This window comes from Thamnophis sirtalis, unplaced genomic scaffold (assembly GCF_051295495.1).
Source record: "Thamnophis sirtalis isolate CommonGarterSnake01/CBP01778 unplaced genomic scaffold, rThaSir2_p1.2 scaffold_10, whole genome shotgun sequence".
NCBI classification, from domain to species: Eukaryota; Metazoa; Chordata; class Lepidosauria; order Squamata; family Natricidae; genus Thamnophis; species Thamnophis sirtalis.
The window spans coordinates 64,077,644-64,089,692 of record NW_028261390.1 but is presented as its reverse complement, the minus strand read 5'-3'; the positions used below and the strand labels follow the sequence as shown (position 1 = coordinate 64,089,692).

At 40.4% G+C, this 12,049-nt stretch overlaps 1 protein-coding gene across 4 annotated transcripts; it reads right to left on the bottom strand.

Moving 5' to 3' along the window:
• Positions 1–185: 185 nt before the first annotated feature.
• LOC106546927 (OCIA domain-containing protein 2) lies at positions 186–11,595 on the bottom strand. 4 transcript variants are annotated; one of them, XM_087724760.1, is made up of 7 exons: positions 11,487–11,595; positions 8,869–8,971; positions 8,179–8,266; positions 6,468–6,521; positions 4,887–4,922; positions 2,689–2,791; positions 186–363 (listed from the first exon to the last, which is right to left on the bottom strand). In XM_087724760.1, the coding sequence occupies exons 2-7, from the start codon at positions 8,920–8,922 to the stop codon at positions 255–257; spliced, it is 444 nt and encodes a 147-aa protein (XP_087580886.1). In that variant the 5' UTR covers positions 8,923–8,971; positions 11,487–11,595; the 3' UTR covers positions 186–254. The 4 variants fall into 4 exon arrangements, with proteins under 4 accessions (XP_087580886.1, XP_087580884.1, XP_087580885.1 ...); XM_087724758.1 differs by having other exon boundaries at positions 11,398–11,589; XM_087724759.1 differs by lacking the exon at positions 11,487–11,595 and adding an exon at positions 9,214–9,466.
• Between the last annotated feature and the right edge of the window lie 454 nt (positions 11,596–12,049).

The following is a 12,049-nucleotide window of genomic DNA, read 5'->3' as shown; positions in this document are numbered from 1 at the left end:
ATCACAATGCTTAGACACTTCTTTACATACGTGCAGAGCAGCAAATCATTTGAATCACCTGATACACAGCTGTTCCCAGCTGAGGTTTCAGCATTTTTTAATTCAGTATTCACGGCAATTTTACAGAACATGAACAAGTAATATGGATTCTCTGTATTTAGAGAAAATAACCAGATTTACTAATATGCAAAAATAATCATTTTATTCCAGTATTTATAATTCTGTACAGTGTCTTCACGTGGAGTGGGGATACATTAATGTGAGTAAAATATTGATTTTGATAATGGGTGCTTTAAGAAACAGGAGTATCTTTTTTTCATTTGAGGATTTCCTTTGTCTTCATTATCTGTAGGAGAATGTTTCCTAAAAGCATTAGGAGCAGATAAAAAGATTGAATCGAAGTGTTGATAAAATTACAAAATCATAATTTTATTTCTAGAATTACAAAAAGTGTTCCTTAAACAGGAAATTTATGGAGCAGTAATAGATAAGCGGCTGTTACTCAGTACATAAGTTTCTATTACATTGAATCTGTTCACTCTGAATAGTTTTATCAAATCAGTACTATGATTAGAGTTGAAAACATACAATACAGCATGGAAATAACCCTGAGCTCATCTCCACTCTGGCATGATGGGATTTTGTCGGGATAATAGTCACTAATCAATTTTCCATTCTTTCTCCACCAACCTTCCTAAAGAGCCACTGTATCTATGCTTATCAATTTCCTGAATGCAATGCAGTACTATATGACACAAATGTCACACTAGGGAAGTCACTGCAGGCTCAAATAAGTCAAAAGTGTAATAGTTACTCTTAAAAATGTAAAATAAGATGTAAGATAGACTTGAGATTCAGAAGGGATCTTGACAGACTTGAACAATAGGTGTTGTGGCCTGTTAGCGGCCAGTGAAGCTGCCGGCAGAATCGGACAATGAGGAGGTTGGGGAGGAACATGGGCCAGTCCTGGAGGCTGGGGAAGGCTCGGATGAGGGCTCTGCATCGGAGGCAGAGAGGGGGGCCAAGGGTGTCTGGCAGTTCTCAGCTGCCTTCAGAGCTAGAGAACAGTGAGGCGGAGGAACAGCTGGAGCCTGTTCCCAGTGTGTGCATGTGCAGAGCTGCCAGTAGAAAAGAACAGCTAAGAAATCAGGGTTGACTTGGGAGTAAAGCCACAGGTGAATGGTGAATGGCCCCTCCCATAGGAAATGAGATGATAATAAATGAAAGGGAAATGGGCTTTTGCAGGAAACCATTTGTTTGTTTGTAGACTTGAGGCTTATTTGTACCTATGACTATCATTAAGTGTTGTACCTTACCACACTTGGCCAATAAAGAATTCTATTCTATTTCTATTTCTCCTTTTTTATTCCATTCCATTCCATTCTATTGCACTGTGAAGCGGTATACAAGTCTAAATGCTATTGCCATGCTCTTCCAATTTCACTGAAAGACCAAAAGGCAAGCACCACGTAATCCACCTAAATATCTGAACTATCTCATTGCTGTAAGGCAGTGTTTCCCAGCCTCAGCAACTTTAAAACGTGGGACTTCAACAGAGCATGCTGGCTGTGAGGAATTCCGGAAATTGAACCGTGCATCTTAAAACTGCTAAGATTGAGAAACGCTGCTCTTAAAAAAACCAAAAAACCTGGGATCTATGGAGTAAGACCATTAAACTTACAACATCTACAGCATTCAAAGAAAACATATACAAGATGGTTTATAGGTGGCACTTCCCCCCAACGAGGTTAGCCAAGATGTTCCCTGGGTTATCTCCATTGTGTTGGAAATGTGGAAGAAAGGATGGCACATTCTACCATATTTGGTGGTCCTGTACTGAGGCCACGAAATACTGGAAAAGGATGAAAAAAATGGCTAAAAGAGGTTACCGGGGCAAACATGGAATGGAGACCCGAGAACCTTCTACTAAGCATTAAACCAGGAAACATGAGCAGTTCAATATGGCATCTGAGCCTACACATAATTGTGGCCGCAAGAATAACTTATGCACAATTTTGGAAATCCACTACCATACCGTCGGAAGATGCTATAATTAAAAAGATCTATGAATGTGCAGAAATGGACAGAATGACGGGTTGGCTGAGGGACAAAGGAGAAACGGAACATTACCGAGGTGGCGCAGTGGTTAAATGCAGCACTGCAGGCTACTTCAGCTGACTGCAGTTCAGCAGTTTGGCTGTTCAAATCCCACCAGGCTCAGGGTTGACTCAGCCTTCCATCCTTCCGAGGTGGGTAAAATGAGGACCCGGATTGTTGTTGGGGGCAATATGCTGACTCTGTAAACCGCTTAGAGAGGGCTGAAAGCCCTATGAAGCGGTATATAAGCCTAACTATTGCTATTGCTACATTAGCTGGAACTTATGGTATATGTGGGCGACAAGGAGAACAGCAGGGACTTAAAACGGGGAAAGTTAAAAGTGAACATGGGTATTGTAATAGATCCCTGAATTTTGTAATGAGAAGATGTGGCTTAGAGACCTAACAATGAGGAAGGAAAGAAAAAAGCTGGGCTGTGAATGACTGTCACCGCGGGGGGGGGGGGGGGGGGTTGTATGTTTAAAATTGTATTTGTATGTTTTACTCTTAAAAAAATGTATAACTAATAAAGATTACTTAATTAAAAAAAACCCCTCAAATTATCATTGAAAGTATGGATTCCAAACAAACCTGCTCTGTTCCGGTCCGAATGGTACGAGAAGATTTCTAAAACTCTCCGTACATTTTTCAATATATAACATTTTCCCAGCAAAAAACGCCACAGCACCAACCACTATAAAGGAAAAGCAACGGCATCAGTAACCTCCGATGAATTTTCCACATATTTTTTGTTGTTGTTGTCCTCCATTGAACTATAATGTGAGAAATCTGCTTTAACAGTCTCTCATTGATGGTCGTTTTGAGAGTGGGCGTTAGAAACGCCTTGGCCCATTTGTCTTTTAATGTTCAAGTTGGATTCTGCTCACAATTAAAGCCTCATTGCACGAAGCGACAGGCCTCCACGGTGCGGTGGCTATACATATTTTTAATGAAATGGGCAAGAAGCATGGGCTACGGAGTCTTAATTTATAAAAATAGCAATTATTTTAAAATTTGCAGGTGGTTTCTTGGCTTCCAACAGCTTGTTCAGCATCCATTCAGTTACACAACGGCACTGAAAAAGGTGACTGATAAACACTCTTTCACCCTCAGCATCCCCATGGTCATGTGATCAAAATTCACATACTTGAGTAAATGTGTTAACAGCGGCCAGAATTGTATTTGCTAAAAAACTGGAAAAATGAGAAAATACCAACGCAGGAGGACGTTATTCATAAAATAATGGAATGTGCTGAAATGAGTGTATTGACATTTGAAATTAGAGAACAAGAAGATAAAACAATTTTATAAGATATGGGATTTATTTTACCAATGGTTAGACAAAAAATAATAATATGGAAATGAAATACGACTGAGAATTTTGCAATACAAGGGCAATGGAATGTCACGGAATATAATATAAAGGTGTACTATTATTGGATGGATTTAGGAGGATGTAATGAATTGTTATAATATAAATTAATTCAAAATTTAGAATATCTCATATAAAATGAAGGAATAATAGTTATAGTCAAATAAAAGATTAATAATGATAATGTGTACATATATATTAAACTGATAATATGAGACTTTACATAAACGGTAAGTGAGGACTATGGAGAGAATGCACAAAAGTTTTGTAACCAACCAACACACTGGATGTATCTGGAAGATGTTTTTATGTTTTATGTTTTGTTTGTGTAAGTTTATCTTTAAAAAATAAAAATTCTTTTAATTAAAAAATAAAATAAAATTCAGATACTTGGCAACTCACTCATATTTATGACATTGAAGGGCTCATGCGATCCCCTTTTTCAACCTTCCGATCAACAAAGCCAATGGGAAAGCCGGATTCACTTAACAACCGTGTTGCTAACTGAACAACTGCAAGGTTCAGATTCAACAACCGTGGCAGGAAAGGCCATAAAGTGGGACAAAGCTTTTTTAACCACTGTCTTACTTAGCAACAGAAATTTGTGGCTCAACTGCGGTTGTAAGATGAGGACTGCCTGTATACAATCTGCTAAAATTTCAATGTTTGTAAGTTCTCTTGGGATCATAAAGGAATATAAAACTTGAACGCAGGAATTGGTTGGGCAAAGAAAAGACAATTCAGTGGGTGGGAAGGAAAAGGTGCGAGAAAGTAACTCAAAATAATCCCGTCTTGATTCAGTTTGGTGTAAGACAGACAGAGGGAAAACTTGCTCAAGACTTGGTCAGTTTTCAAGCTTCGGTTACTATATCCTACAACAACGATGGCATTTCTGGCATCTTTGATCTGTTTCCTGACTAGGCCTTTCCTGAAGGGCTGATATGTGCATTCTCCACATGCTCTATGTTCAAGTGCAAATATAGGAACAATGTTTCTCAAGCTCAGCAACTTTTAAGACTTCAACTCCCAGAATTCGCCAGCCAGCCATAGTCATCTTAAAGTTGCCAAGGTTGGGTAACACTGCCTATGACAGATACCGTGTTTCCCTGAAAATAAGACAGGGTCTTATTTTCTTTTGACTCCTGAAATAAGCGCTTGGCCTTATTTTCGGGGAGGTCTTATTTTTGAGGTGCAGGAGGCAGCGAGCGTGGTCACCTCATTGCTGCTGCTGGGTTGCAATATTTTCGGGGTGGGCTTATTTTAGTGCATGCGCTCAAAAGCCATATTGGGCTTATTATCTGGGGAGGTCTTATTTTCAGGGAAACAGGGTAGATGTTCATTTTGCTAATTATAGATTAAGCCCTTTTCCTGTTTTCCTTCTATAACTTCACAGTCTCTCAAAACTCTCAAAACTTACCCACTACTGTATTCAAAGAAGCAGTCTTGATAATCCCTAGAAAAAGAAATTGTTTTTAAGAAATGGTTTTTAGGCCAAGAGGAAATATATAATATACCAGGTTTGCGCATTTTATTAGAGAGAACTCTTGATCTGGTTCACGGATCAACTATGTTTGTACCAGAGGTGGGTTCCTACCAGTTCGCACCTATTCGGTAGAACCGGTTCGTCAAATCTACCGAACCGGTTAGAAGAGGCTCCACCAGTGGACCCGGAAAGCTGGCCACACCTACAGAAGAGGTTCCAAAAATTTTTGAAACCCACCACTGGTCCTTGGATATGATTATTCTACACTATCATGCTCATGTTTATAAAACTCAGTGCCTCTGTGAAAGGTAAGGATGACTACTGCGTTTGTGGTGCAATCAGAACATTGCGTGTGTTGAAGTTGTTTTAACGCAAACCAAAGATGCCTTTTAAAAAACAAGTTTACATCATATTCTTATGCATGCCAGTGCTGTGTGTGAGGTAATTTAAGGTGGTTCTGACAAGTGTCGTCAGCATCTTCATATCCGGTCACATGGGCGGCAAGCCACTCCCACAAAGGAGGCCACACCCACAGAGTAGGTTCGAACAATTTTTGAAACCCACCACTGGTTTGTACCATCAGGTTTTGTTAAGTTTCTGGCGAAAAAACATCCATTGGATAAAAATGAGTTTGCTTAATGATCATCAGGAAAGGTCATAAAATCAGATGCAGTCACATGGTGACTTGCTGAATGACAGCAACAATTTACAACCATAATTCCTCTCAATTAGGTCATAAGTCAAGGAGTATATGTAGGCCACTTTAAAAATCAAAACTGCTCTAAACTAAAACTGGAAAAATCAAAATTGCTCTAATCCAAAACCAACCTTGCTTGACTAATGCATTAAAAAAGTACACTTTGCCTCTTCTAGTTGCAATAGCTGTCACAATTGATCAAAAGTCAAGGCATGAGAAATATTGCCACTTAAACACATTTATTAAGCTGGAAGTCCAACTGTAATGTGCATTTGTAAGAAAGAAAACAAAATTTTAGATTGTTAATGAATAACATAATGAAACATTTTTCACGGAAAAGATAAAAGGAAATATTTCAAACTAACATTACATTGATTCCTGTAGACAAACGTTGAAGGGATGGTACTTAAATTGTTACTTTCCAAAACACTTTTTTTTTTCCAGATTAAACATGGACATGAAATAAAAAATAAAAAATGGCATATATTTTATTCCTGAAAAACCTCTTCTGCTTCCGCTGTTGAAGGCAATAATACAGGCAATTGGAAATCTTAAGTGATAGATTCACTGCAGAAGTCATTATTTCATGACTGATATTAAGAAGTGCCTCGGAAAGACATGAGGTTCCTCTTAATCACGAGACAAATATGCAGAGATTTCACATATTCTGCACATAAAATTTGTATGTGTCCAGTTTTTTAGTTCCATTGTTATATAGATTAGGCATTTTCTCCTAATACTTATTCTATGGAAATGATCAGCAGCTGAGCATTTTTCAAAATTCACCGCTTATTTTTAATTTTAAAAAATCTACTTACCTTTACTAATTAGTCCTTGAGCAATCAGCATACTTCCAAGAGAAAGAGGAAGAGCTGTAAACAAACATTGCAATGAACAGTTTCAATCTGGGTCTTCATTCCCATGAGCCTCCACTCCCAGGGAAGCAGATGAAACTTCATAATATTGTGGCTTTTCCTGAATTTGCTAATGATAGGTGCCCAGTTTATAAAAGTAATTTAGTAAATTAATATTAGAAGTTTTCATCTGGTTGTCTGCATCCAGTGGTGGCGCAGTGGTTAGAAAGCAGTATTGCAGGCTAATTCTGCCGACTGTCAGGAGTTCAATCCTGACCGGCTCAAGATTGACTCAGCTTTCCTTCCTTCCAAGGTGGATAAAATGAGGCCCCAGATTGTTGGGAGCAGTATGCTAGACTCTGTAAACCGCTTAGAGTGGGCTGTAAAGCATCGTGAAGTGGTATATAAGTCTAAGTGCTATTGCTATCATGAAGGGACGATTTGGTAAGCATCTGGAAGCAATAACTCCCTCTGATTCGATGTTCCTAAAAGTTAGGAATTTTTAGATGTGGGAACTTCATGCAAGCTGGGGAATTGTGGGACTTGAAGCCCATATGTCTTAAATTTGCCAAAGTTGAGAAATACTGCTCTACTTAGAAAAATGACCAAAAAAACCCCATCCAAATTCATCACTGATTTCATTGGGGATAGTAATTACAACTTCTTTTTAGGGAAATGAATTAGATAAGGGCCTGTCTCATCTTTTTCTTCTACAAATATGACCTCAAAGAGATTCGAGACATTTCCTTCCAGTTTGGTTTTTTGTAATGCTTATATCTGAACCGAGACTAGTCTTAGATATAGCCTGCTGAAACAAATCAACTGCAATCTTTAGACAATGAAAAATAGTTTAAATAAATTACCTTTTAAAGAAAGAATAAGCTATGGTTAATTAAAAATTGAAGCAAATGTTTCTAATCTTGCGGTCCCATTGGAGTTGTGAAAAAGTAGGGGGTCTGATTAACAAATGTAATTAAAAAGCATATGCTTGTGTGGGTGGCAGCTCATTTCATCAGATGTACAGAGAAGCTAGACTAATGTAGGATTTAAACTGGGTGAGGTGGTGGGAAGTGGGGTAGAATAGATTGCTTAAATCTAACATAATTTGTTATAATGATAATGACAATATGTCTCCAAATGCAGTCACTGAAAGTATCATTATTGGAATGTAATCTTGGTTTGGGATTTAAATCCTGTGAAATATGGAAGGATATTCATATTACTGAGAGTCAGAGATTCGAAGGGGACAATGCAGGAAGACAGATGTTTATACAGGAATACGGATGTGGAGAGGAAGAATAACTGTATGCATACCTGTATGTAATTATGGTTGAGTATAGTAAACTAACGTTATTATTCATCTCATTTTGGGTTTTCAAATTATTTTCAGGGAGTAATTTTGGTTGTTTCAATTTTTTAAAAAGTGCAAAGGATATTTTTATTGCTTGCAAATTACTGAGAGTCTTACCAGACTGTAGCAGTTATCTATGAAATAAATAAATAAAAGGCATGAAAATTTACAGCCCCTATCAAGTAGGAATATGGTCTTTGAAGGGAACATGTTCTTAATTCCATATATTAGCAATCCTTAGGTGGACTTGACAATAGTAGAACAAAGGAATGCAAGCAAAAATACAATTATGTTTCTTTTTGTATCCAGAACAAAAGAATATACCTCTGTACCAGAAGCTTTCTTCTTTACACCGTTGATTGATATTTTCAATCTCTGCCCCAGTGAGTCTTCTTGGATAACTGAGTAGATTCTGGAAATAAAAACCTAAATAAATAATAGTATGAGAACAGCATATTGAGCTACAAAAAATAAAAATATTGAGTGTTTTTTTCCTATGCCAAAACATAAAATTCTTGAATGTGCAGAACATTATGATCTATGATTTAGTTGATCATTTCTTCAGTTGAATATTATTAAAATCTCATAAGTAAATTTTAAAAAGTTAAAAGTTTGGGAAAAAATAGTTCGATTTAGAGCAGGGGTCTTCCTCTGGAGCTGCATGTGGCTCTTTCATCCCTCTGCTGCAGCTCCCTGTCGCCAGTCGGCTCCACAATTGATAGGCCTTTCAGTTAGGATAGGTAGAGGAAAAAGGAAGCTGTGCTAGGAGGAGACTCTATGGTGGGGGAATAGGACTTCCGGTTGGCTCCAGAATTGAACTTGGTTAGGATCTTTGTGGCTCTTTGAGTGTTTAAGGTTGCCGACCCCTGATTTAGAGTTAAGATAATAATCATGTATTATTATTATATTGCTGATAAAATACAATTACAATTGTGTGACACAACATAGCAAGAAAGGTTGATCAGTCTTTGACCCACAGCAGAAATGAATCTTTGCAGAGAAGAAAGGACCAACCTGAGTCTTATTTTCTGTTGAAGAGGCCAAAGTATCTACTGGAGTAGAATCCATGTTTCGTCCGCGGTTCTAGCAAACCTCAAAACCCACAAATGCGAGTATCCTACAAAAAAAATAAATAACATGTTAAAAACAAGAAAAAGGTTAAGGAAACAATTGGTCCATTGCTGGGAGAAAGTGGCAAGAAGGTGACAAGCAACAGGGAGAAAGCAGAACTATTTAACTCATTTTTTTGCATCTGTCTTTACACAAAGGGATAAAACAGTCCAACCTATCAAAAACAGCACCACAAAAATCGGATTAGGAACACAAGTTGAAATAGGGAAGAAAATGGTAAATAAGCACCTGTCTAGCCTAGATGAGTTCAAATCACAAGGACCGGACGGATTACACCCCAGGGTTCTGAAGGAACTGGCAGATGAGATCTCAGAACCATTGAACTATATCTTTCAGAGATCCTGGAGCACCGGGGAACTGCCAGAGGACTGGAAAAGAGCTGATGTGGGTCCCATCTTCAAAAAAGGGGAAAAAAATAGATCCAAGAAACTATAGACCTATCAGCCTGACCTCAATACCAGGGAAGATTCTGGAAAAGATAATTAAGCAACGAATTAGCGAACACCTAGAAGTAAACAAAGTAATAGCCAAAAGCCAACATGGGTTTGTCAAAAACAGATCATGCCAGACTAATCTTATTGCATTTTTTGACAAAGTGGCAAAATTAGTGGACCAGAGGAATGCCGTCAATATAGCTTACTTGGACTTCAGTAAGGCATTTGATAAGGTAGGCCATAACCTACTACTAGATAAAGTTGAAGAATGTGGGTTGGACAGCATCACCACCAGATGGATTCGTAACTGGCTGACCAACCACACTCAATGTGTAGTCCTCAATGTAACTGCATCTACATGGAGGGAAGTATGCAGTGGAGTACCCCAAGGCTCTGTTTTAGGCCCAGTACTCTTCAACATCTTCATCAATGATTTGGATGAGGGAATAAATGGGGAACTCATCAAATTTGCAGGTGACACCAAGCTGGCAGGAATAGCCAAGACTCCAGGCTTAAGATACAGAAGGATCTTGACAAACTTGAACATTGGGCACTATCTAATAAAATGAAATTCAATGGTGAAAAGAGTAAGGTTCTACATTTAGGCAAGAAAAACAAAATGCACAGGTACAGCATAGGTGGTACCTTGTTCAATAGTAGTAACCGTGAGAGGGATCTTGGAATCCTAGTGGACAACCATTTATATAGGAGCCAGCCGTGTGCAGCAGCTGCCAAAAAAGCCAACACAGTTCTAGGCTGCATCAACAGAGAGATAGAATCAAGATCATTTGAAGTGTTAATACCACTTTATAAGGCCTTAGTAAGGCCACACTTGGAATCCTGCATCCAGCTTTGGTCGCCACGATGTAGAAAAGATGTGGAGACTCTAGAAAGAGTGCAGAGAAGAGCAACAAAGATGATTAGGGGACTGGATACTAAAACATATGAAGAACGGTTGCAGGAACTGGGTATGTCTAGTTTAATGAAAAGAAGGACTAGGGGAGACATGATAGTAGTGTTCCAATATCTCAGGGGTTGCCACAAAGAAGAGGGAGTCAAGCTATTCTCCAAGGCACCTGAGGGCAGAACAAGAAGCAATGGGTGGAAACTAATCAAGGAGAGAAGCAACTTAGAACTGAGGCGAAATTTCCTGACAGTTAGAACAATTAATCAATGGAACAGCTTGCTCTAGAAGTTGTGAATGCCTCAACACTGGAAGTCTTTAAGAAGATGCTGGAATGGATAGCCATTTGTCTGAAATGGTATAGGGTTTCCTGCCTAGGCAAGGGGTTGGACTAGAACAGTGTTTCCCAACCTTGGCAACTTGAAGATGTCTGGACTTCAACTCCCAGAATTCCCCAGCCAGCGAACGCTGGCTGGGGAATTCTGGGAGTTGAAGTCCAGACATCTTCAAGTTGCCAAGGTTGGGAAACACTGGACTAGAAGACCTCCAAGGTCCCTTCCAACTCTGCTATTGTATTGTATTGTTTTGGAATAGTAATAGTAATGCAGTGAATAGTTTGACAGTGTTGAGGGAATTATTTGATTAGCAGAGTAATCGTTCCTGGGCCCAATTTTAACTCAACAGCAGCGTCCCACAACTTTGCTCTACACAGCAGAGGTGGGGAAGGCTAATCCTCCATGTTTTTTTTTATTTCTGGACTTCAACTCCCAGAATTCCCGAGCCCGCAGGAATAGCTGGGGCTCAGTAAGAACGGCCGGGCGAGGAATTCTGGGAGTTGCAGTCCGCAGGTCTGTCGTTCCCCGCGATCCCTGCTCGATGGGAATATATGACATGCGTCCTACATATTGGCACGCTGGGAAGAAGCAGGTGCCGCTTTCGAGGAGGCTCGCTCCACTCAGCCCACTCCCCGCCTCAAAGGAGGCGGCAGGAAGGGCGCTCTTGCGGGTTAAGGGCGAGGCTTATCCGGGCAACCCCTCGTTGTTGCTGTCTCTCTCTCTCTCTCGGCTCCCCTACCTTTCTCCCGGGTGCCCGCTAGCTTCTCCCCGCCTCTTCCGTCGCTTTCCTCCACCCCCGGGGTCGCCTCGACCCACAGCGGGACCTGCCTGTGGAGAAGAGGCGCCTTTGCCGCTAGGCCAGGCCCCTCAGGGGGTTTTGCCCCTTTCGGAGGGCAACCGAGGCGGAAAAGCTGCGTCTCTCTGATTGGTTAAAGAGGAGGGTCGTTTGTAGCGTCTCTTTGTGTAGGGGCGGGGCCGTGCTCGGAGGACGCCCGAGGGGCGGGGCGGAAAAGCTGCGTCTCTCTGATTGGTTAAAGAGGAGGGTCGTTTGCAGCGTCTCTTTGTGTAGGGGCGGGGAGAGGTTGGCACAGGGAGGGGTGAACGGGCTGAGGGGGTTGAGTACACCCCGCTTTGCGTCGGGGGCTTATGAAAATATGCAGCTACCCACCTAGGTCTGGTAGCAGGTCTTGAGCATTGGGGTTGGACTAGAAGACCTCCAGGGTCCCTTTCCATCTCTAAAGGGGGTTCTGTACTCTATGAGGTCTAATCCAGGGGTGGGGAAACGACTTTTATGACTAGTGGACTTCAACTCCCAGAATTCCTGTGCCAGCCATGCTGCCTCTGGAATTCTGGGAGTTGGAGTCCACTAGTTATAAAAGGGTCATCCTTCC

What these genes read in the sequence shown, in the direction of transcription:
- LOC106546927 (XM_087724760.1), bottom strand. Translation starts at nt 8,922, where the DNA reads ATGGATTCTACTCCAGTAGATACTTTGGCCTCTTCAACAGAAAATAAG. An exon ending in CAACAGAAAATAAGACTCAG is followed by an intron (nt 8,267 to 8,868) that starts GTTGGTCCTTTC and finishes TTTTATTTCCAG; the next exon opens with AATCTACTCAGTTATCCAAG. An exon ending in TTCTTTGAATACAGTAGTGG is followed by an intron (nt 2,792 to 4,886) that starts GTAAGTTTTGAG and finishes TTTCCTTTATAG; the next exon opens with TGGTTGGTGCTGTGGCGTTT.